General features: G+C 39.2%; 1 protein-coding gene across 1 annotated transcript; it reads right to left on the bottom strand.

Annotated features, from left to right (window-relative positions):
- Window positions 1-241: 241 nt before the first annotated feature.
- LOC133749972 (vomeronasal type-2 receptor 116-like) lies at window positions 242-24,031 on the bottom strand. The gene is made up of 6 exons (XM_062179340.1): window positions 24,018-24,031; window positions 21,838-22,129; window positions 19,833-20,639; window positions 9,341-9,568; window positions 8,034-8,157; window positions 242-1,155 (listed from the first exon to the last, which is right to left on the bottom strand). The coding sequence occupies exons 1-6, from the start codon at window positions 24,029-24,031 to the stop codon at window positions 242-244; spliced, it is 2,379 nt and encodes a 792-aa protein (XP_062035324.1).
- Between the last annotated feature and the right edge of the window lie 844 nt (window positions 24,032-24,875).

Raw genomic sequence — 24,875 nt, 5'->3', positions numbered from 1 at the left:
ATAGCTCTGAGTTGTCAGCATTCACTCAAAGGGTTTATTTTCCTGGGAATCTGGGGTCAAGGGTCAGAGCCAAATTAGAAACCCAACTAGTGTCATGTGGGACAAGGTTATCTTAATTGCTAGGCTAAATGCCTCAACAACAATGGTTTTTATTTTGCTTATTTTACAATGTTGGAATGCTATTTCCCTTTGGTTGTTGATTACAAAGGTTGAAAATGTGAAGAAACTCATGAGAAAAATATCAGGATCTCCTAGAACTGCGTTGGTTCTTTAAAACTTTCAAAGAATTTTTATCAGGTTTTATGAGAATAATGTAGCACTTGGGAACAAAGATGCAGCCCAGGAGCCCCACACTGGAGGCCAAGATGGAGAAGACCTCCACAGCCACCATGACCTTCCCCTTGGTGCTGTGGTAGACAGGCAGGAAGGTCACCCAGACACTGCAGAACACCAGCATGCTGAACGTCAGGAACTTGGCTTCATTGAACGTGTCAGGCAGATTCCTGGCTAGGAAAGCCACAGTGAAGCTGGCCAGGGCCAAGGAGCCCAGGTAGCCCAGGACACAGTAGAAGGCAGTGACTGAGCCCTTGTTGCACACCAGGATGATGTGGCTGGGCTCAGATTTGGCATCTAACTCAATAAATGGAGGAGAAGTTCCCAACCAGATGCCACAGAGCGCCAGTTGGATCAAGGAGCAGATAGGAATGATGAAGTTAGAAGCTCCTGATACCAGCAATCGCCTGGTAGTTCTTCCAGGTTTTGTAATCTTGAAGGCCAGAATCACAGTGATGGTCTTGGCCAGCACGGTGGAAACAGCCACTGTGAACACAAGGCCAAATGTTACTTGCTGGAGGAGGCAGGTGGCTGTGTTGGGACGGCCAATGAAGAGTAAGGAACAGAGGAAGCACAGGAGGAGGGCAATGAGCAGGATGTAGCTGAGGGTCCGGTTATTGGCCTTGATGATGGGAGTGTCTCGGTACTTCACAAAGACCCAGAGGACCGCAGCTGTGAGGACAGAGAAGCACAGAGCCATGCAGGCCAGAGCCATTCCCAGGGCATCCTCAAAGGCTAAGAAGGTCACCAGCTTGGGGAGGCAGCGGTTTCTCTTCATGTTTGGGTACTCATGATCTGCACATGGGATGCACTGCTCTGCATCTGTGGGGAAAAGGAAGACTCAGTGTTTCCATTTCACAATTTGCTCCTTTTTCCCTGTTAAGGAAAATGGTCACCTTTGCAACATCATGGTGAGTCCAGCCTGTTCTGATGCATACCAGGACACACTAAAGGATATTTCTGCACTCCTGACCCAGTGAGAATGCTCATCTGCAGGTGGGATAAACTCATTAAAACAAGTTCCTTAGTGCATGGGGCTCTGTAGCCTCATCTTGTTGCTCAGTGATTTTTTAAAGTGTTTTAATTCCTAGAAAGTGATGTATTTCCTATATTTTATATGGGCATGGATGCCTCCAAACCCCCTTCTCTACTGTCCCCAGTGTATTTCTCAGGAGAAGCCTTCAGTTCACAAGGTTAGAATATTTATCTGGGGTCATATTGTTTAAGGTTTTTCTTACTTATACTGAAATGGAGATGGCCTGTATAAATGATATGTCATTCCGGGGATCTCCATACATTAATGAATATTCTTTATTTCTACATGGCCTCATCTCAGTGTTTCCATATTAATGCTGATCTACTATGATTGAATAGAAGAGCAATGTAGCTCATTGTTTTTATGTGGTTATACTGGAGTAAGTGATATTTTCATGACTTTATTGAAAGAGAACTTGGCCTCATGTTCATGTGAAAACATGGCTTGTTCACCGTTTTAGCTCTTGTGAACACCAATTGGGCACCACATTGTCTCACTTGAGGTAATGCATTCTTGCTTCTACAGCATGAAATGAGTCATGAAGAACAGGCCATTTGGTGCCTATGTCTATGTTTTAATCAAATGTCAATTAAACTGGCATAAATTGGTTGAGTTTTGTGGTATGGTAGGTAAAGCCGCCGCCTGCAATGCTGGCATTCTATATGGACATTTTTGTGTTCCAGTTGATCAATTTCCAATCCAGCTCCTTGCTAATGGCCTAGAAAATGCAGCAGAAAATGGCCCAAGTACTTGGGATTCATGTACCCACGTAGGAGACCCAAATGAAGCTCCTGCCTTTTGGCTTCTGCCTGGCCCAGCCCAGGTCTTTGTTTCCATCTAGGGAGTGAATGATTAGATTTAAGCTTATCCTCTCCCTCTCTCTCTCTCTCTCTCTCTCTCATGTTCTCTGAATCTCTGATTTTGAAATAAACTGAATTTTTTTTATTTGGCAGGCAGAGGTAGACAGTGTGAGAGAGAGACAGACATATTGAAAGGTCTTCCCTCCTCTGGTTCACCCCTCAAATGGCCGCCATGGCCAGCGCACTCTGCTGATCCAAAGCCAGGAGATAGGAGCTTCCTCCTGGGCTCCCAAGCGGGTGCAGGGCCCCAAGCACTCGGGCCATCCTCCACTGACCTCTCAGGCTACAAAGAGAGCTGGACTGGAAGAGGAGCAACTGGGACTAGAAGTCAGTGCCCACATGGGATGCCAGTGCCGCAGGTGGAGGATCAATCAAGTGAGCCACAGCACTGGACCCTGAAATGAATATTTTTTTTTTAAAGAAAATGTTGTTAGTTGGGCTATACTTGCAGTAAGAATCCTACTCAGTTTTTATCCTTGGTTCTCATGCAAGAATACAAGCTTAAGGGACTGGAATTGTGATGTAGGAGGTAAAGCCACTGCCTGCAATGATGGCATCCCATGCAGTCACCAGTTCATGTCCTGGCCTATCCTCATCCAAAGCAGTTCCATGCAAATGTGCAAGGGAAACCAGCAGAGGAAGGCCCAAATGTTTGTGCCTCTGCAAGATCTCGAGGAAGCTTCTGGCTTTGGTCTGGCCCAGTTTGGGCCATTGCCTCGATCTGGGAAGTGAATCTACCTGATGGACGATCTTCTCTGTCACTTCTCTCCCTCTCCGTTACGCTCTCCCTCTGTCTGTAACTTTGACATTCAAATAAATAAAAATATTTTGTAAAAAAAAGGGTATAAGCATCTCAAAAATTTAGAGAAATTTTCTCTTACAATTCTTTTCAATGTGTAACCTTTACTTTTCATAGAATGTGCAAGTGCTTCAGGCACCTGTCTCAGAGATACACTGGGCATACATAGGCAGGTGTATATTGTAAAAAGGGTCAATGCATGATACTTATTTTTTATTCTTTCACTAACTTACTGATGTTGAATATTTTACAGAAGTTGGAAGTCATTTTTTCTTATCTTCTTCATAATAGAAACTATATATAGCTTATTTGAAGATACTGAAGTCAAAATATTTCTGTACCTAAGATGTGAATTGAAACATGCTCTTGGAAGAATTATAAACATGTTTATTATACATTGAACAGTGGAACTGTTTACCAATGAGGCCTAGTAGATTTTTGCATTTCAGAAAGCAATTGGCTTTGTTATTTAATTTAATATTTAATATTCCTTAAATGTTTAAATGTTTCCTTGTGCATAGGTTTTTGATGTTGCCAAGTTGCATAATTTTTAGGATGTTGTGTCTCTATATTTTAGCTTATTACTTTTCTTTTTCTATTTATATACCTCCAAAGGACAAGATGGTTACATTAGGAATGTGCACTGCACAACATACACAATGTCAAAGATGTAGCACAGAAAGTAATACAGTATTTCCATCACAATTCATGTGAAGTAGCTCCCTGCTTGTCAGTTTTTTAAAATTTTATTTAGTAAATATAAATTTCCAAAGTACAGTTTACGGATTACAGTGGCTTCCCCCACCTATAACTTCCCTCCCACCCACACCCATCCCATCTCCCACTCCCTCTCCCATTCCATTCAAACCAGGATTCATTTTCAACTATCTTTACATACAGAAGATCAATTTAGTATATATTAAGTAAAGATTTCATCAGTTTCCACAAACACAGAAAGTGTAAAATACTCTGAGTTCTCGTTCTAGCATTAATTCACATTGAACAACACATTAAGGACAGAGATCCTACATGGGGAGTAATTGCACAGTGACTCCTGTTGTTAACAAATTGACACTCTTGTTTATGTTGTCAGTAATCTCCCTAGGCTCTTGTAATGAGTTGCCAAGGTTATGGAAGCCTTTTGAGTTCACTTATTTTGATCTTATTTAGACAAGATCATAGTTAATGTGGAAGGTTGCATATGTCCAGGAATCTATCCATTTCTGATAGATTTCCCTGTTTTCTGGCATACAAGTCCTTGTAGTAATTTCTGATGATTCTTTTTATTTCTTTGGTGTCTGTTGTTATGTTTCCTTTTCATCTCTGATTTTATTGATTTGGGTTTTTTTTATTCTTTTTTTAGTTATTTGGGCAAATGGCGTGTCAATTTTGTTTATTTTTTCAAAAACAGCTCCTCATTTGGCTTATTTTTTGTAATTTTTTGGATTCAATCCTGTTCATTTCTTCTCTGATTTTAATTATTTCTCTTCTCCTACTAGATTTGGGTCTGGTTTTCTGTAGTTTTCTAGATCCTTGAGATGCACTGAAAGCTCATTTATTTGGTGCCTTTCCAATTTCTTGATGTAGGCAGCTATTGCTATAAACTTTCCTCTTAACACTGCTTTTGCTGTATCCCACAAGTCTTGGTATATAGTGTTGTTATCCTCATTTATTTCCAGAAATTTTTTGATTTCTGTTTTGATTTATTCTAGCACCCAGTGTTCATTCAGGAACATGTTATTCAGTCTCCATGTGTTTGCACGTGCTCTAGGGATTCCTGAGTTGATAATTTCCAACTTCATTCCCCTATGATCTGAGAAGCTGCATGGTATGATTCCAATTCAGTGGATTTTGCTGAGACTTGCTTTATGGCCTAGTATGTGGTCAATCCTAGAGAAGGTTCCATGTACTGCTGAGAAGAATGTAAAATATTTAGATGTAGGATTGAAAGTTCTGTAGATATCTGTTAGATCCATTTGGGCTATAGTGTCGTTTAAATCTACTGTTTCCTTATTGATCTTCTGTCCGGTTGATCTGTTTCTGAGAGTGGAGTATTGAAGTCCCCGAGTACTATTGTATTGGAGTCTAAGTCTCCCTTTAAGTCCCTTAACATATCTTTAAATAAACTGGTGCCCTGTAATTAGGTGCATATATATTGATAATCATTATAGCTTCCTGTTGAATTGAACCCTTAATCATCATATAGTGCCCCTCTTTGTCTCTCTTGAGAGTTTTTGTGTTAAAGATTATTTTGTCTGATATTAACATGGCTACGCCCACTTTTTTCATTTCTGTTGGCATGATATATCTTCTTCAGGCTTTCACTTTCAGTCTGCATGCTTCTTGTTGGAAGGATGTGTTTCTTGTAGGCAGCAAATAGATGGATTTTGTTCCTTAACCCAATCAGCCAATCTGTGCCTTTTAACTAGAGAGTTGAGGCTGTTAATGCTCAATGTGACTATTGATAAGTAGTAACATTGCCCTGCAATTTTCCCAAAGACATTTTTTAATATATGCTTTGATCTTCCTATGATCCTTTGCTGTGAGGTTTTCCTCCTTACCTTCTTTCATATTGATGGTTGTGTTTCTGTGTTTCTGTGTGTAACACATCTTTAAGCATCTTTTGCAGGCTGGAAGAGTAGCAACAAATTCTTTCAATTTCTGTTTGCTATGAAAGGTCTTTATTTCACCTTCATTCACAAATGAGAGCTTTGTAGGATATAGTATTCTGGGCTGGCAGGTTTTCTCTCTTAGTACCTGGGCTATGTCTTGCCATTCACTCCTAGCCTGTAGGGTTTCTGATGAGAAGTCAGCTGTAAGTCTATTTTGAGATCCTCTAAGAGTAATCTGACTTTTCTCTCTTGCACATTGTAGAATCTTTTCTTTACATTTCACTGTCGTGAGTTTAATTATAACGTGTTGTGGTGAGGATCTCTTTTGGTCATGTTTATTAGGGGTTCTATGAGCTTCTTGTACTAGGATGTCTCTGTCCTTCTCCAAACCTGGGAAATTTTCTTCTAGTATCGCACTAAAAAGGCCTTCTAATTGTTTCTCTCTCTCCATGCCTTCAGGAATTCCTAGAACCTGAATGTTGGGCTTTTTAATAGTATCCTGTAGATTCCTGACAATATTTTTTAGATTTCTAACTTCCTTTTCTTTTACTTGGTTAGACTGTCTACTTTCTTGTGCTCTGTCTTCTAAGTCCAATATTTTCTCTTATGCTTCACTGAATCTGTTTTTAAGGGTCTTTCATGTGCTTGTCATTTGATCTATTTAATTCTTCAATTCATTTTTATTTCTCTTCACTATCACACTTTCATCTTCTACTAGTTTCTTCCTTTCATTTTGATTCCACCTTAAAATTTCATTTTCATGAGAGAGATTTTCTTTCCTGTCCAGTAAAGATTTCTGTAGTTCAAGAATTTGTTTTTGAAAACTTCTAAATGTTCTTATCATAAATTTTTTGAAATCTGTATCTTGCATTTCTTCTATCTCATCATCTGCATAATCTTGGCTTAGGGTGTCTTGTTTATTTGGGGGTGTCATAATGTCTTCCTTGTTCTTGTTTCCTCTGTTTCTGCATTTGTTGCTTGGCATTGTGGAGATATTCTTTGGATTCTTCTTCCCTCACTGTGGTGTTTTTTCTCATTATACTGTGACTGTATTAAGTGGACTGTCTGCTTTGATGGATCCTTAGAGGCTTTTGATGGGTATGGCCAGAGAGCTCTGTTAGGTTCTTCCGGGTTAAGGGTGTGCCAAAGGTGACACACCCAGGTTAGGCTTGGTAAACCTTTCTCTCTCTCTCTCTCTCTCTCTCTCTCTCTCTCTCTCTCTTTGATTCAGAAGGGAAGTAATTCTGTACAGCTGAGCGGAGTTGAAGGCAGTCAATTTCTGATCTCTGTGGGTATAACATTCATCTGCTCTTTCCCAAGGACCACACAAAGACTTTTTGCTGCCCTCAGTGTGGGCTCAAATTCCCTGCCGTCTCCCACCAGGTTGCCAAGGTTACAGCATTGTAGCACCTCTGGGGAGTACTCACGTGAACTCCATGACTTCTCTCACCCACCATCTCTTTTTGCACAGTCTCAGTTCATTAGCTCCACACATTCACCAGGTCCTAACCTCCTGTTCTTTTATCCCCCCAGAATCAGGTTTTTCTGCTTGGCTGATGGTGGGTGCCGCTTTACGTATGTCCAAAATGGCGCCTGCTCTTTGTCTTGCTCACCTTTGATAGGTGAGCGGAGAGAGAGAAAGACTCATGTCCATACCGGTCCTTTTTTTCCCTCTCTCCTCTTGTTAGCCTAGTGATCTGTCCCCTGTGGGGCTTCAAGCCTCATTCTCTCTAGGCTCCTCCTTCTACTTTCCCACCAGTATCTTGGGCTACTGAGGTTTTGGCTCACCTTCCATTCCAGTGCTGGTGCATAGATTCCACGGCTGGTGTCCTGAGCTGTGGGTGCCCGTGCCCTCCACACAGGTCCACCATGAATTACTAGTTCCAGAAGAGTTTCCTCTGCTGTTTCTTCCCCAACTCTTCCTTGAATCTGTAGTATCTCCACTTTTATTGAACTGTCTCTTCCCGGACTCTCAGTGTGCTCCCTTCCTATTCTGCCATCTTGCCGCACTCTTGCTGCTTGTCAGTTGTGTGTTAAAAATTTTTGATTATAAGCCTCTAGAAAAACCTTATGGAACCTTACCCAATTTTCATCTTACATTTCTTCTTTAGACCTTAGTTATCAGTTTGAGACAGTCTAGTCCATCACTGGATGGGGAAAAGGATATCAGATAGTATCAGTGTCACAGCTGAGCTTGAGAGGATGAGCAGAACCAGGCACAGCTTAACATAATGAGATGGTAATAGCGAGCACACAACAAGGGTATGGAAAGAGTGAGCAAAGGTGTTCATGGAGACAATAGGGAACTCTGATCCCATTGCAAATATTCTTGGTTTCTTTGTATCAAGAAATAGTATAGTGGAGTTTTCATAGGCAAGTTATATGTTTTTTACCTGTATGATTGGAAATGTCTCTCTCTGGACAAATAACACAAATATAGCAGCAGACAGCTCTTCCTTCCTGTGGCATTTTCCTGAATCCTGGATCACACCTCTGGCTACACAAAGACTGAGGAGTCTGGGGGAAAGAGAAGTGATGGTCATTGTTTTGCACATCATTAGGCACTGTGATAGGGTGTCTTTACATGCCTCATCACTCCCAAGATTATCACTAAGTCTTCCCCATTCTGTGTCTTGTTGATTTTATTCATACATCCAATTTGGAGTTTGTATGATTCTCATTCCAGGGCTGTCACCTGTCTATCAAATATTATGAGGGTACCTGATTGCTTTAGTTATGTTTATCACTGATCTATGCTGTTAGGCATTTGTCTCTTTCTTTTGAATTGCTTCCTCTGAAATCTTTTCAGTTCAGCTTTTTATGTGCTAATTATTCTCAGAACATATATGTCAGAGATAATATTACATGCCTCTTTCCTTGATTGAGCAGAAGATTTTACATGCCAGAAAAAAATATCCAAAAAGCATGATGACTAGGTACACTTCTGTGAGTAACTACTCAGAAAAACAGAAGCCCACAAAGAAATGATGAGTGAATGTTGTAGACCATGGATTATGTGTTTATCTACTTCTGGACTTCTAGACCCAGGGAGAGTATGAATTCTAGATACTATCAAGACATTTGAGGTATAACCAGAATAGTTATACAAATCACCAAAAATTTGTCTGGGGTATTTCAACAGAACAATGATGATAAAATTTTTGATCACAGCTATGAAGTGCTATGCAGAAGAAAAACTGAACTGATTGGCAAGCACACTGAAAATATAGAGAATAGGAATGGTTTCTACAAATAGGTTATGCATAGGTCCACTCAATTTACTTGTGTTCATACTGCATCAAAACATAATAATGACTCTCACCATATGGTTAAAGTATCACTATGCATACATGCATTTTTTCACCTTATATACATACAAAGTGGAAATAAAATGTTAGAATTTGTGTAGACATGCTTTAAGTTATTTTTTGTCTATATACTGTTCTCTATCTCTATTCTTTTACATTGCTCATTCTAGTCACTCTGGATGCATAAATATGCCCAAAATAAAGATAGCATTATGTAGTGCAAACGTGCCCTTCTAATACACACTGGCTCATATATGTGTAAGGAACACCGTATCTCTTGAAGCCAAGATGTGAAATGATAGTTGAATGCTTATTTGAAGTCTCACACTTCATCTCTTCTCAGACTCCAATAAGACCCTCTGTATGTATCCAATATTCCCATGGATCCACACCTCCTTGGATGCAACAGGCCATTCTATCATCTCTTCATTGAGGACCAAGCCTTGGTCATGTGCACTTTTAGAGGAAAATTCCCCAATTTTAATCAGCAATCGAAATCCAGCAGGAAAATTCACAATGTTGTGGATATCATAGTGTACGATATGGTGTCTTGTTTCATGGAAGGAAACATCCTCCCCAGCACTGTTGGTAAATTGGATTTTCCTCAGAAGTGGATGAAGCTGGTGGAGAGGCACAATTGGAAAGAGGAAGAACATTTAGATTAGAGGTGGGAGGTGCACACATACTGTGAAATCCATCTTTTCCCTCCTGTCTATTATCAGGGTTTTTATGGTGGAGGCTGACTTTTATCTGAATGATCACCATATCTTTGGTTCTGGTGTAGGGAATTCTGCCTATCCCCTATAAAATGATAGGGAGCATCTGATTCCAAATGGAGAAATCACAGGATGTATCCCACCAGGGTGGCTGACCATGAAAGATTGGTTAGGGTTTTAGGAAAGCTCATCTTAGTTCTTCCGCATGAGAACAACATGGCTTTATATGTGCAATATCTTGTTTGTTGTGATGGTTCCACAGGTGAGTGCATCCGTGTACACTTTTAAACATTTAACTGCACCCCAAAAAGAGTGAAATGGATGCAGCTGGAGACCCTTATGCATAATGAAAAATACAGGTTTCTTAAAGAAAATATCAAATACATTTTTTGGGGATAGGTAGTACATAATATAGAATGCAAAAAACCCACAATGTATAAAAATGAAATGGACATCTCTGGATTTGATTTGTGTTCATCACCCTTGTGTAAATCCTGTAGATCAGTGATCTTTCTTTGTTTTGCGTTTGCAACATTATGATTAGTAGGGCTTCATCACTGGGATTTAAGTAAATTGAAATGATGTTATTGCAAAAATTAGAAGTAAAAAATGAAAGGAAGGAGGCAAGATTGTGAAATGAAAAGAAGAAAGGATGGTTATCTTAGAATTACATCAATGAAATACATAAAATCTGTTGTTTTATATCAGTGAGGTTTTTTTTAATTTTACAGAATTTTTGCTGGCCTTGTTATGCAGCACTGTAATGTTCACAGTGCCCAGCATCCCTGTGAATTCTGGTTCAAATCCAGTTGCTGTACTCTTGATTCATCTTTCTGCATGACTCTTGGAAACAACAGATGAGGGTCCAAGTGCTTGGGACCCTGCACTCACATGGGAGAGTCGGTTGAAGCTCCTGCATCCTGGGTTAACCTGGCCTAGTCCAGGTCCTTGCAGCCATTGTTAAGTGAATCAGGAGATGAAAGATCTGTCTCCTCTTTCTCTCTCTGTCTCTCCCATTCTCACAGTAACTCTGATATTTAAATTTTTTTAAAGATTAACAAAATTGAATGAAATATCAGTTGATTTCAGGATTTTCCATTTTAAACTGAAATTGAAAGAATTTGTATCTTCATGCCTATGCATAATGCACTGGTTCAAGGATATGTTGCACACAGAAATAGGAACTTCACTACCAAAGAAGACAAATGTAGAAAATGATCCAGCAAAAGTACAAACAAAATCCAAAATGCATAAACAACTCTACTTAAGGAAACATGGCAGGGGAAAGATAATATTTAACAATAATCACAGTGAATGTAAATGGACTCATCTCCCCAATTAAAAGACACAGACTAGCTGAATGGACTAAAAAAGAAAACCCATCTAGCTGCTGCCTACAAGAAACACACCTTAGCAAGAAACATGTATAGAGACTGAAAGTGAAATGTTGGAAAAGATCTTCCATGGCAACAGAAACCAAACAAGAGCTGGTGAGACCATCCTAATATCAGACAAAGTAGACTTCAACAGAAAAAGTATTGAAAGAGACAAAGAGGGACACTATGTCATGAATAATGGATAAATTCAACATGAAGATGTGACTGTTTTAAATGTTCATGCACCTAATTTCAGGGTACCTGGCTATTTGAAAGAATGATTAAGATATTAAAAGGGAGATATAGACTCAAGTACAATAGTAACAGGGGACTTCAATACCACACTTTCAGCATGTTCAGGGCAACCAGATAGAAAATCAACAAGGAAACAACAGAGCTATGGTGACAAGTGACACAATAGACCAAATAGACCTAGCAGATATCTACGGAGCCTTCTACCCCACAGCCACAGAGGACACAGATTTCTACCTGGTGTATGGAGTTTTCTTTAGGATTGACCATATGCTAGGCGATAAAGGGGGTCTCAGCAACTTCAATAAATTGAAATCATGCCATGCATCCTCGCAGACTACAATGCAATAAAGCTAGAAATCAACAACACGAGAATCTCTGCATCATATGCAAACACATGGAGAATGAACAACATGATTCTGAATGAATAATGGGTCATAGAAGAAATCAAAAGAGAAATAAAAAAAATTTCTGGAAAGAAATGAGAATGACAATACAGCATAGCAAAATTTATGGGACACAGTGAAAGCAGTGCTAAAGGGAAAGATAGCAATTTGTGCCTACATCACGAAACTCTAAAGGCACCAAATAAATGAACTCTGCATGCACCTCAATTATTTAGAAAAAAGAGCAGCAAACCAAACCCAAATCTAGTAGAAGAAAATAAATAATTAAAATGAGAACACTGTAATTAACACAAAATTATTCTTAGGTGTTGAAAGAAGACCTCGAATAGCCAAAGCAATCCTGTACAACAAAAACAAAGCCGGAGGAATCACAATACCTGATTTTAGGACATACTACAGGGCAGTTGTTATCAAAACAGCATGGTACTGGTACAGAAACAGATGGATAGACCAATGGAACAGAATAGAAACACCGGAAATCAATCCAAACACCTACAGCCAACTTATATTTGACCAAAGATCCAAATCTAATCCCTGGAATAAGGACAGTCTATTCAATAAATGGTGCTGGGAAAATTGGATTTCCACATGCAGAAGCTTGAAGCAAGACCCATACCTATCACCTTACACAAAAATTCACTCAACATGGATTAAAGACTTAAATCTACGACCCGAAACCATGAAATTATTAGAGAGCATTGGAGAAACCCTGCAAGATATAGGCACAGGCAAAGACTTCCTGGAAAATACTCCAACAGCAAAGGCAGTCAAAACCAAAATTAACATTTGGGATTGCATCAAATTGAGAAGTTTCTGTACTTCAAAAGAAACAGTCAGGAAAGTGAAGAGACAACCAACAGAATGGGAAAAAATATTCGCAAACTATACTACAGATAAAGGATTGATAACCAGAATCTACAAAGAAATCAAGAAAATCCACAACAACAAAACAAACAACCCACTTAAGAAATGGGCCAAGGACCTCAATAGACATTTTTCGAAAGAGGAAACCCAAATGGCCAACAGACACATGAAAAAATGTTCAAGATCACTAGCCATCAGAGAAATGCAAATCAAAACCACAATGAGGTTCCATCTCACCCCGGTGAGAATAGCTCACATTCAGAAATCTACCAACAACAGATGCTGGAGAGGATGTGGGGAAAAAGGGACACTAACCCACTGTTGGTGGGAATGCAAACTGGTTAAGCCACTATGGAAGTCTGTCTGGAGATTCCTCAGAAACCTGAACATAACCCTACCATACAACCCAGCCATCCCACTCCTTGGAATTTACCCAAAGGAATTTAATTTGACAAATAAAAAAGCCATCTGCACATTAATGTTTATTGCAGCTCAATTCACAATAGCTAAGACCTGGAACCAACCCAAATGCCCATCAACAGTAGACTGGATAAAGAAATTATGGGACATGTACTCCATAGAATACTATACAGCAGTAAGAAACAACGAAACCCAGTCATTTGCAACAAGATGGAGCAATCTGGAAAACATCATGCTGAGTGAATTAAGCCAGTCCCAAAGAGAAAAATATCATTTGTTTTCCCTGATCGATGACAACTGAGCGCCAAAGAGGAAACCTGTTAAGTGAAATGGACACTATAAGCAACAATGAACTGATCAGCTCCTGTCCTGACTTTAGATGTACAATGTAATACTTTATCCTTTTTAGTATTTGTTGTTGTTGTTGTTGTTCTAGTACTATTGGTTGAACTCAGTAATTAACACACAATTATTCTCAGGTGTTTAAATTTTAACTGAAAAGTGATCCCTGTTAAATCTAAGAGTGGAAAAAGAGAGGGAGGAGATGAACAATTTGGAACATGCTCAATCGGACTGGCCGCAAATGGTGGAGTTAGAAATGTGCAAGGGATTCCAACACAATTCCATCAAGATGGCATGTACCAATGCCATCGCACTAGTCCAAGTGATCAATTTCAGCTCACAATTGATAGCTCTGATAGGTCTAAGAGTCAAAGAGATCACACAAACAAGACAAGTATCTGCTAATACTAACTGATAGAATCAAAAAGGGAGAGAAAGATCCAACATGGGAAGTGGGATACACAGCAGACTCATAGGATGGCAGATGTCCTAAACAACACTCCAGCCTCAGAATCAGCCCTCAAGGCATTCAGATCTGGCTGAAGAGCCCATGAGAGTATAGCAGGCATGGAAAGCCAAGATATCATGGGAAAAAAAAAAAAGACCTAAATGAATGATCTCTGTGAGTGAGATCCCAGTGGAAAGAACGGGGCCATCAAAGAAGGAGATACCCTTCTCCGAAGGGAGGAGAGAACCTCCACTTTGACTATGACCCTATCTGAATAAGACCAAAGTCAGCGAACTCTAAAGGCTTCCATAGCCCTGGCAACTCATGACTAGAGCCTAGGGAGATTACTGACGCCATGAACAGGAGTGTCAAATTGTTAAGTCAGCAACAGGAGTCACTGTGTACTTACACCCCATGCGGGATCTGTCCCTAATGTGTCGTCTAAAGCCAAGTGATGTTATGACTGGTACTGAAACAGTATTTTTATACTTTGCGTTTCTGTGTGGGCGCAGACTGATGAGGTCTTTGCTAATTAAATACTGAAGTGATCTTCTGTATATAAAGAGAATTGGAAATGAAAAAAAAAAAACAACCTGGTGTTAAAATGGAAATGGCATAGAAAATTAATTATTTTGAAAAAAAAAATTATGTAGGATCTCTGTCTTTAATGTGCTGTACATTGCTATTTAATGCTATAATTAGTAATCCAATGGTAGTTTTTTCACTCGATGTTGCTATATGGGCAAAATGTTGAAACCTTTACCTAATATATACTAAATTGATCTTCTGTATACAAAGAGAATTGAAAATGAATCTTTACATGAATGGAAGGGGAAAGGGAGCGGGAGGGGGGAGGGTTGCGGGCGGGGGGGAAGTTATGGGAGGGGGGAAGCCATTGTAACCCACAAGCTATACTTTGGAAATTTATATTCATTAAATAAAAGTTTAATAAAAAAAAATCAAAACCAAAATCAAGAAAAAAAAAAAAAGAAATTTAGCTGAAAAGTGGTCCCTGTAGAGTGGGAATTAGAGAAGGAGAAGATGCACAAGTTGGGACATACTAAATTGGATCTGCCCCAAATGGTGGAGTTAGAAATGTGCCATGGGATTCCAATTCAATCCCATCAACGTGGCATGTACCAATGCCATCTCACTAGTCCAAGTGATCAATTTTGGTTCACAATTGACCATATTGACAGGTCTAAGAGTCAAAGGGATCACACAAACAAGACTAGTGCCTGCTAATACTAACTGATAGAATCAAAAAGGGAGAGAACGATCCAACATAGGAAGCGGGATACACAGTAGACTCATAGAATGGCAGATGTCCTAAATAGCACTCTGGCCTCAGAATCAGCCCTCAAGGCATTCGGATCTGGCTGAAGAGCCCATGAGAGTATTTTAGGCATGGAAAGCCAAGACACTGTGGCAAAAAAGTGGATCTAAATACAAGATCTCTGCAAGTGAGATCCCAGTAGAAAGAATGGGGCCATCAAAGAAGGAGGTACCTTTCTCTGAAGAGAGGAGAGGACTTCCACTTTGACTATGACCTTGTCTAACTAAGATCGAAGTCGGCCAACTCCAAAGGCTTCCATAGCCTCGGCAACTCGTGACTAGAGCCTAGGGTGGTTACTGGCACCATAAACAAGAGTGTCAAATTGTTAAGTCAACAACAGGAGTCACTGTGCACTTACTCCCCATGTAGGATCTCTGTCCTTAATGTGTAGTTCCATGTGAATTAATGCTATAACAATACTGAAACAGTATTTTCCACTTTATGTTCTGTGTGGGTGCAAACTGATGAAATCTTTACTTAATATATGCTAACTCGAACTTCTGTGTATCTAGATAATTGAAAATGAATCTTGATGTAAATGGAATGGGAGAGGGAGCAGGAGATGGGAGGGGTGCAGGTGGGAAGGAAGTAATGGGGAGAAAAGCCATAAACTGTAATCCATAAGCTGTATTTTGGAAATTTATATTTGCTAAATAAAAGTTAAAAAAAAGTCAACAAAATTGAAACACCAAAATAGAAAAGATCAGCAAAACAAAGAGCTTTTTTTTTTAATAAACAAATTGACACCCCTTGGCCGAACTAACCAGAAAAAGGAGAGAAAAGACTCAAATAAAAAAAATTAGAGATGATAATGAAAATGTAACAACAGACACAACAGAAATAAAAAGAATCATCAGAATGCACTACAAAGAGCTGTATGCCAACAAACTGAGAAACCAAGAAGAAACGAATAGATTCCTGGGCACATAGAAATTACCTAAATTGAGCCTTGAAAACAGAGTAAACATAAACTGCCTCATAACCATGACAGCAATTGAATCAGTAATGAAGTCCTTTTGAAAAAAGAAGAGCCCAGGACTGGATGGATTCACTGCTGAATTCTACCAGACATTTAAAAAAATAACTGCAATTCTTCTCAAATTATTTAAAACAATTGAATGGAATGGCAACCCCCCAAATTCTTTCTATGAAGTCAATATCACCTTAATTCCTCAACAGAGAAAGACACAACCATGACAGAAATCTATAGACGCATCTCCCTGATGAACATAGACACAAAAATACTCAAAAAGTTCTTCCAATTGAATCCAGCTACATGTCAGAATGATCATTCACTTGACCAAATGGAATTTATCCCTAGTATACAGGATGGTTCAAAATTCAAAAATGAATCGATGTGATATATCACATTAACAAATTGAGGAACAGAAACCATATGAATATCTCAATAGATGCAGAGAAAGCATTTGACAAAATACAACACCCTTTTATGGTGAAAAGTCTAAGCAAATTGCATATAGAAGAAACATTCCTCAACACAAAAAAAGACAATTTAAGAAAAAACCCTGGCCAGCGTCATATTCAATGGGGAAAGTTGGAGGTATTCCACTGTAATCTGGCAACAGACAGGGATGCTTACTCTCATCATTGCTATTCAACATAGTACTGGAAGTTTTAGCCTGACCCATCAGACAAGAAAAAGAAATTAAAGAGATACAAATTAGGAAGGAAGAAGTCAAACTATCCTTCTTTGCAGATGATATAATTCTTTACTTAGGGGGTCCAAAGAACTCCACTAAGAGACTATTGGAACTCATAGAAGAATTTGGCAAGTAGCAGGGTATCAAATCAATGCACAAAAGTCAACTGCTTTTAATACACAGACAATGCTATGGCTGAGAAAGAAATTCTAAGCTCAATCCCATTCACAACAGCTACAAAAACAATCAAATACTTTGGAATAAACTTAACCGAGGACGTTAAAAATCTCTACAATGCGAATTACAAAACCTTAAAGAAAGACATAAAAAGGAAACAAAAAATTGGAATATTTTTCATGATCGTGGATTAGAAGAATCAATATCATCAAGATGTCCATTCTCCCAAAAGCAATTTATAGATTCAATGTGATACCAATCAAAACACCAAAGACATTCTTCTCAGATCTTGAAAAAATGATGCTGAAATTCATATGGAAGCACAGGAGACCTCAAATAGCTAAAGCAATCTTGTACAACAAAATCAAAGCCAGAGGCATGACAATACCCATTTCAACACATACTACAGGGCAGTTGTTGTCAAAACAGCATGGCACTGGTACAGAAACAGATGGATAGACCAATGGAACAGAATAGAAACACCAGAAATCAATCCAAACATCTACAGCCAACTCATATTTGATCAAGGATCTAAAACCAATTCCTGGAGCAAGGACAGTCTAATCAACTAATGATGCTTGGAAAATTGGATTTCCACGTGCAGAAGCATGAAGCAAGACCCCTACCTTACACATTACACAAAAATCCGCTCAACATGGACTAAGGATCTAAATCTACAACCGGCACCATCAAATTATAAGAGAACACTGGAGAAACCCTGCAAGATATAGGCACTGGCAAGACTTGGAAAAAACCCGGTAGGCACAAGCAGTCAAAGCCAACATTAACAATTGGGATTGCATCAAATGGAGAAGTTTCTGTACTACAAAAGAAACAGTAAGGAAAGTGAAGAGCCAACTGACAGAATGGGAAACATATTTGCAATATATGCAACAGATAAAGGATTAATAACCAGAATCTACAACAAGATCAACAAACTACACAACAACAAAATGAACAACCCACTTAAGAGATGGGCCAAGGACCTAATCCAAATGGTGAATAGCCACATGAAAAAATGTTCAGGATCACTAGCATAGGAGACTTTGAATAGGTAAAGGAATGTTTCTCAGCAAAAACAAAGCAGGAGGCATCACAATACCCATTTCAACACATACTACAGGGCAGTTGTAATCAAAACAGCATGGTACTGGTACAGAAACAGATGGAGAGACCAATGGAACAGAATAGAAACACCAGAAATCAATCCAAACGTCTACAGCCAACTTATATTTGAATAAAGAGCTGAAACCAATTTTTGGAGCAAGGACAGTCTATTCAACAAATAGTGCTTGGAAAACTGGATTTCCACATGCAGAAAAATAAAGCAAGACCCCTACCTTACACCTTATAGAAAAATCTACTCAACATGATTTAAAGATCTAATTCTACACCCGACACCATCGCATTATTAGAGAACATTGGGGAAACGCTGGAAGATATAGGCACAGGCAAAGACTTTTTAGAAAAAACCCTGAAGGAACAGGTAGTCAAAGTCAAAATTAACAACAGGGATTACAGGAAATTGAGAAGTTTCTGTTCTGCAAAAGAAACAGTCAGCAAAGTGAAGAGGCAAATGACAGAATGGGAAAATATTTGCAAATTATGCAACCAATAAAGGATTGATAACCAGAATCTACAAAGAGATCAAGAAACTCCACAACAACAAGTGACTTGATTAGCCCTCGTCCTGACTGTTGATGTACAATTTAATACTTTACCCCTTTTAGTATTGTTTTGTTCTAGTTAATACTATTGGTTGAACTCTGTAATCAACACACAGTTGTTCTTAGGTGTTGAAATTTAACTGAAAAGTGATCCCTGTTAAATATAAGAGTGGGAACAAGAGAGGGAGGAGATGTACAATTTGGGACATGCTCAATCAGACTTGCCCAAAATGGTGGAGTTAGGAATGTGCCAGGGGATTCCAATACAATCCCATCAAGATTGCATGTACCAATGCCATCTCACTAGTCCAAGTGATCAATTTTCAGTCCCCATATGGGACCTCTGTACCTAATAAGTTATACGATGAAAATCAACTGCAAATTTTGTTCCCAAACTGTATTCTATATGTTGTGTGGTGTGGGTGCAAACTGTTGCAGTCTATGATTATCATGGATTTGGTCCTCTTTGTATTAAGTAAAACTATTAAAGAACCATAATCAGGGAGACAGGAGAAGGAGAGGGAGGTGGGATGGCAGTTGAGGGTGGATGGTGGGTTTGCAGGAAAGAACCACTGTATTTCTAAAGTTGTATATATGAAAAAGTGCATTCATTAAATAAATACTTAAAAAAATGAACAAAAATACTGGAGGTCATTACAGTAAATTATATAAGCCAGACCTACAAAAATATCATATTATCTCTTCTTTGTGCTAGTTAATATATAGAGTATAAAATTGTGTGGATGTCAGATTATTTGCTATCTAATATTCATATTGCTTCACTGAACGATATCATAATGACAATATGCTTCTCTTTCACATGGAAAAAGAAATTGAGTGGGGATATGAAGCTCTATTGGAGTACTAGTAATGCTAGGTTCTGTTTTTGGGTGTTGGTTATCAGTGTGATCAGATGACTGAAACTATTTATCTGTAGACTTAAGTGAATTTCATACTATGTATACTGCTTTTAAATGTTTTCAACAAGTTCCATAACAGAAAATGTTTTTTTAAAATATTCAATGCAGGTAACATATCCTCCACAAACAGGTTACTGTTACAGATCTATCTATGCCCAGTGAGGTGTGAAAAAGCACACTAGTCATCATGCCTAATCATGCAAGTCTCAACCTGAGAACACAGTCATGAGGAACTGCAATAAAATACCTGAGGATGCGACAGGAGTTCAATGCATGTAATGTTCTGGGAGATGTTTACCTGCCATGGAAGAATCCTAGGTTGAGCTGCATCCCCTGGAGTTCCCTTTTCTATTTGCTCTGATAGCATCTTATGGAGTGCATGGGCCACTGCATACACAGCATTGTAGATGAAATAGCTGGAGTCAGATATGGTCAGCATGTCAATGTGTCCTGGGAAAAACTCAAAGGAAGCATTTGGTGGGCAGACTCCAACTGTTCCACAAAGTGACCCAGGAGGTAAGCAGTGAAAAGCATGAAGCCATAGTTGACTGAGGAAGAAATCTTCTGGGTAGTGGGAAGGGTCCACTGTCTTGACAAAATGTTTGAGGCCAGGGATTTCCCCCTTGTGGTGTGAAAATGAGAAGCCTCCATGAAAAGAGTGCAGCATGTGGTCTGTCTCTTTCACAACAATCTCCCACTTTGCAGCCATGATCCATACCTTCCCCAGGGTTAAATAGTATTTGCTTAGAAATTCCATGGTATAGAGGCTCCTCACATCACCATATAGAATATGCACATTTGCAGATGAAATTCGAAGCCCTTCTAGGAAGGATATTTCAGTTTCTTCATATCTTGACTTAGTGTCTGGGAACTTTACTGAATAGGCCAAGCAGACACCTTTCTTTACCATCTCAGCTTGAATTTCCCGAAGGAAGTGCTCTCCTTTCATATCATTAGATACAAAGATTGCCACCCAAATCCAGCCAAAATGTAGCAGTAAGGAAAGCATTCCACTGGCCAGAGAGCTGTCACTGTTGGCCATCTGATAGAGTGATGGAAACTTGCCTCTCTCACTTAGTATGGGATCAAAAGGGCCATATGTGATCTGAATGGAAAGAAAACCATCATGATCTGAGGTTTGTGGGTAGAGAAGACCAAGTTCTATCATGTGGGTTTAGAGAAATCCATCCTTCAATGCCTATTGCTTTTACGAGAAGAAATGTAAATCCTCAACCATAGCATGAAAAAAATGTGTAAGCTACCCATGTATTTTCATTTTCAGATGAGGGAAGAAGACTGCATGGATTTTGGACCAGTACATTGGTATTTCCCACTTTTCACCCCATGTCACATGTGAAAAGCCCCCACTGAAACTGGTGTTAGATGTTACCTGGGGACAAACAACTCTTTACTGTTCTGACATCTTGACAGTTGAAATTCATTTGTTTTCACAGCATAACCTAATGAAATTTTTCAAGAATTGCCTTGAAGAATACATTAACCTACCATCTCTGAGTTTTGGTAAAATCGCTTTTCAGAGCAGAATTTTCCTATGCTATTCCTTTCTGAGCTTGCTGGTAATGAGTGCAGATTGCTATCTGTTTGAAGTGGATCTTCTTTAAGAATCCTGGAGGTATTGCAGACCCTTGGAGGTAGGGTGTTTGGATTAGATAATTGTATTCCTGAGACCTACTTGGGAGATTTGAATTGAGTGCCAGGCCCTTCAATTCCACCACAGTGATTCAGCACTAGCACCATAATGAGTATTTGGTGACTAAACTAGTGAATGGGTGTACACTGTCTACCCGTCTTTGTTTCTCAATCCATCAGATAAAAGATTTAATGGCACATGGCAAGTGAACTGGGAGCCCTGTGAAGGAATCTGCTAGTGTGATGAAGTCAGGATTGGGATAGGGAGAGGGTGAAATCTCATGTAATTGTAACTCATCTCCAAACACCCTTCGATGATCTTTGAGACTGTCAAGGTCCTCAACGGGTTTCAAATTGAAAGTACAGGCCCAGGTCTTGATATACCCATGTCTAACATGGAGTCATCTTAGGACAGCTCTCTGCAATCAATATTCCCAGCAGATGGGGATAGATATATTGGCCCTAAATGGATCTGTGTGGAGACTCTCAGCTTCCATTTCCACTTCCATTTTTCACAGCCAAAAGTATTTTCCAGAATCTGTTTCAGCTAATAGAGGTATATGTCATATGGTTTCCACATGACTCATGCAATAGATGTGACAGATCTGGTGGGAGATGGAAACATTTCTCACCAGAAGTCACAACCCATTTACCTGTGGGGTTTTATACAGCTCCAATATCATTCCAATTTCAGCTGAAAATGCTGATGTGGTTCCAGAAATGATAGCAACTGTCTTGCCTTGTGTCTGGCAGGTGTAGTTAGGTATGAAATGAATGTTTCCACTCAGCCAGTGCAGAGTGCTCCTCAGGGTGAACTGACCACTGGTAACAGAATTGTAGAGTTGGAAACCGAGGGTCAGGTTAGGAAGTAGCTGGGGGTCCTTATTGATCTCCTGGATGGCAAAGCGGAAGGCCAGCACGTATTGGTAGTTCTTCCACAGCCACCTAAAGAGAGGGGCAGCATCAGGGAGAAGGGTCATACCATGGAATTCAGAGCAACAAAATAGCCACACCATGAAGCAGCAATGGTCAGACTCAGGCTGCGATTCAGTGGTGCCTCAGCTCTGGCACATGGAGCAGGTGTGAGTGAGGTTCCAAGGGCTCTAGAAGATTGTGGAATGGCCCTTGAACTCCTCTGAAGCCAACTGTGCCCATGATCACACTCACCTTCTTGAACCCTTCAGGAAAGCCTTGATGTGTCCCAACATGGGATTTCACTTCTACTTAGGGATGGAACCCAAGAGGCAAGCATCTCTGTTTTCAGTACCTTCTGAAATAATTGAACACCATCTGACTTGTCAGTCATTTTAGCATTGGGAGCATCTCTAATTTAGTGACCAAAGTCGATTTCATGAGCCTTTTCTGTAAGTTTCCACTTAATATACCAACAGTCACAGAAGCAATTTTGTTAATTTATATTAGTCTTGAAAAGGACTATTTCATTGAAAATGTCACATTTTCAGGATATTTACAAGGTTCACTTTATTTTTATTCTCTATTTTCCTCATGCACTGAATTCTGTGTTATCATTTCACATTTTATTCTTTAACAACATCTGCATTTTTCAGTATAGCTTAAGCAAAATCATGAGTTCTCGGTATTTAGTAATTGCTCTCAAATGTTACCTGTCCAAGAGCGTGGATGTTTTGTTTTCATACAATGGATCCCTTGTTCCTTTTTTTGGATTTTTTTCATTTCTACAATTTATCCATAATTTGAGTCAAACAGATACTTACTTGTCAATAGATTATATGAGATTCAATAAATTTATGCAGTCATCTGTTGTTTAGGTGCATTGGAATGTTAGGATTAATAGATTGTTATTTCAAGATGTGTTAAATATAAATTTGGAAATAGTAGTGCTTGATTTTAGTGTAAGTGCAATTTTTCTCAAGTTTCACACAATTTTGTATTATTTTTACATAAAGAATTTGAAATTTTGCTTTTTTACATAAAGATAGTCAAATTTTGTTCCATTCAGTAAATGGGTGATTCAAAAATCTTTCTGTTTATTTCAAAAACAGGGTTTACTTGTAGTACACTAAGTAGACCCATCAAAAATATGCTACTGAAGAGTTTTCCATACTTAGTTTTACTTATTTGAATGAAAATGTAAATTAAGAGTTTTAAATTGAAATGTTTCTAGATTTTTTCCACTTTTATTTAATAAATATAAAATTCCAAAGTACAATTTTGAATTATAGCGGCTTTCCCCCATAACCTCCGTCCCACCCACAAACAACCCATCTCTCTCCTTCTCCCATCCCATTCTTCATCACAATTCATTTGCAATTATCTTTATATACAGAAGATCAGCTTAGTATATATTAAGTAAAGATTTCAACAGACTGCACCCACACAGACACATAAAGTATAGAGTACTGTATTTTGCTTAATTGCAATTAATTCCCCTCTAAGGGGATTTTTATTCACTGCTGGATTACTTACAGCCCTTGCTGTCAGCTACAAGCTGACAAGTTTAATTCTTTCCCCACATTCAAGGCTGCCAGGTCTTAAGTTAAGACCCTGCACATTAATTTCAAGACTCTTGGAGGCTATCAGGAGGTGAGATCAATAGAGTGGATACAAAATGTCCATCTCTGACTCTCTGCACGAGTGGAGAGCAAACAGAAAATGGAAAGGGAAGGTTGTGAAAAGCAAAAGAAGGGAAGGAACTCCAGCCTTCATTGATTCATTGATTTGCATTTCTGCCACTTCTGTGTATGTTTTTTTTTTCCACAATTCTCAAGTGCAATTAACCACTCATAGATAGAAGGACACACTCTCTCACAGTTTGAACCACAGTTGATACATAACTCGATGTTGGACTTACCAGTCTATCTCCATTTTATCCATTGGCCTGGTTAAAAAAGATAACCGGATCATTTCTGATTCTGCTTCCAGGAAGTAAAGGGGGAAAAACCCACCCAGTACTAGGTCTCCATCTCTGTAGACGCTTGGTCTCATGGAATTATAACAGTTCCAGGGAGGAATGTCCTGTGAACTGTATGAAAAATTCAGGAGTATGTTGAGAAAAATAAGAGAAAACAACATGTCAAGTGAACCAAACGTAAAGTTAAAGGCTGAAATCTCTGCTGATATTAGGAGAAAATTGTTTCAATTATGTCTGCTATTTCAACCCCTGCAGAGAGACTAGATTTTTATGTGGGGTACAACTGATGCTAGTATTGCTGTATGCCCTCAAGCTGTAGAGAATGTGTGCTAATTACTGAGTCACACATGGACACAGCTAGAAACACAAGGAAGACATTTCAAAAGAGTCACAGGGCTGAGGCCTTGCCATAATGTCCCTTTGTTAAGAAGAGCTCTGGCTTTTATATATTTTCATTGCTTCATTTCTGTCCCATCCAGGAACTCATGGCATCACCCTGCTCTGAGGCTATGCACCTGCCACTCTCCATTATGGGGAAAAACAGCTTTGGAAAACATGCTTTGGACCCTCATTCCTCCCTAGGGCATTGCTGGGACAGAGCTCTGTAAACCTTCATGCACAGGGCCCAAGAGTTGTTAGGCCAGTCATCTGTTTTGAGGCATTTGGCAATTGTAGAAAGAATTAACATTGGAATTAAAATAAACACACAGTTTCATCATTTCACATGATCCTTCATTGAGAAGGTGGAAGGTCACATTTGCCACTGATGACTGTATGTGTACCCCAAAAGTCTCTTCA

Source organism: Lepus europaeus, chromosome 20, assembly GCF_033115175.1.
Source record: "Lepus europaeus isolate LE1 chromosome 20, mLepTim1.pri, whole genome shotgun sequence".
In the NCBI taxonomy this organism is placed as follows: Eukaryota; Metazoa; Chordata; class Mammalia; order Lagomorpha; family Leporidae; genus Lepus; species Lepus europaeus.
The sequence above is the reverse complement of the archived record's forward strand: the minus strand, read 5'-3'. Positions and strand labels throughout refer to the sequence as shown.

Bases quoted from the DNA above. Each gene is read 5' to 3' on its own strand.
- LOC133749972 (XM_062179340.1), bottom strand. The intron at 20,640-21,837 runs GTAAATGGGTTG...CTTTCCATTCAG, and splicing joins AGCTGTATAAAACCCCACAG to ATCACATATGGCCCTTTTGA. The intron at 1,156-8,033 runs GTAAAAAACATA...TTTTCCCCACAG, and splicing joins AGACATTTCCAATCATACAG to ATGCAGAGCAGTGCATCCCA.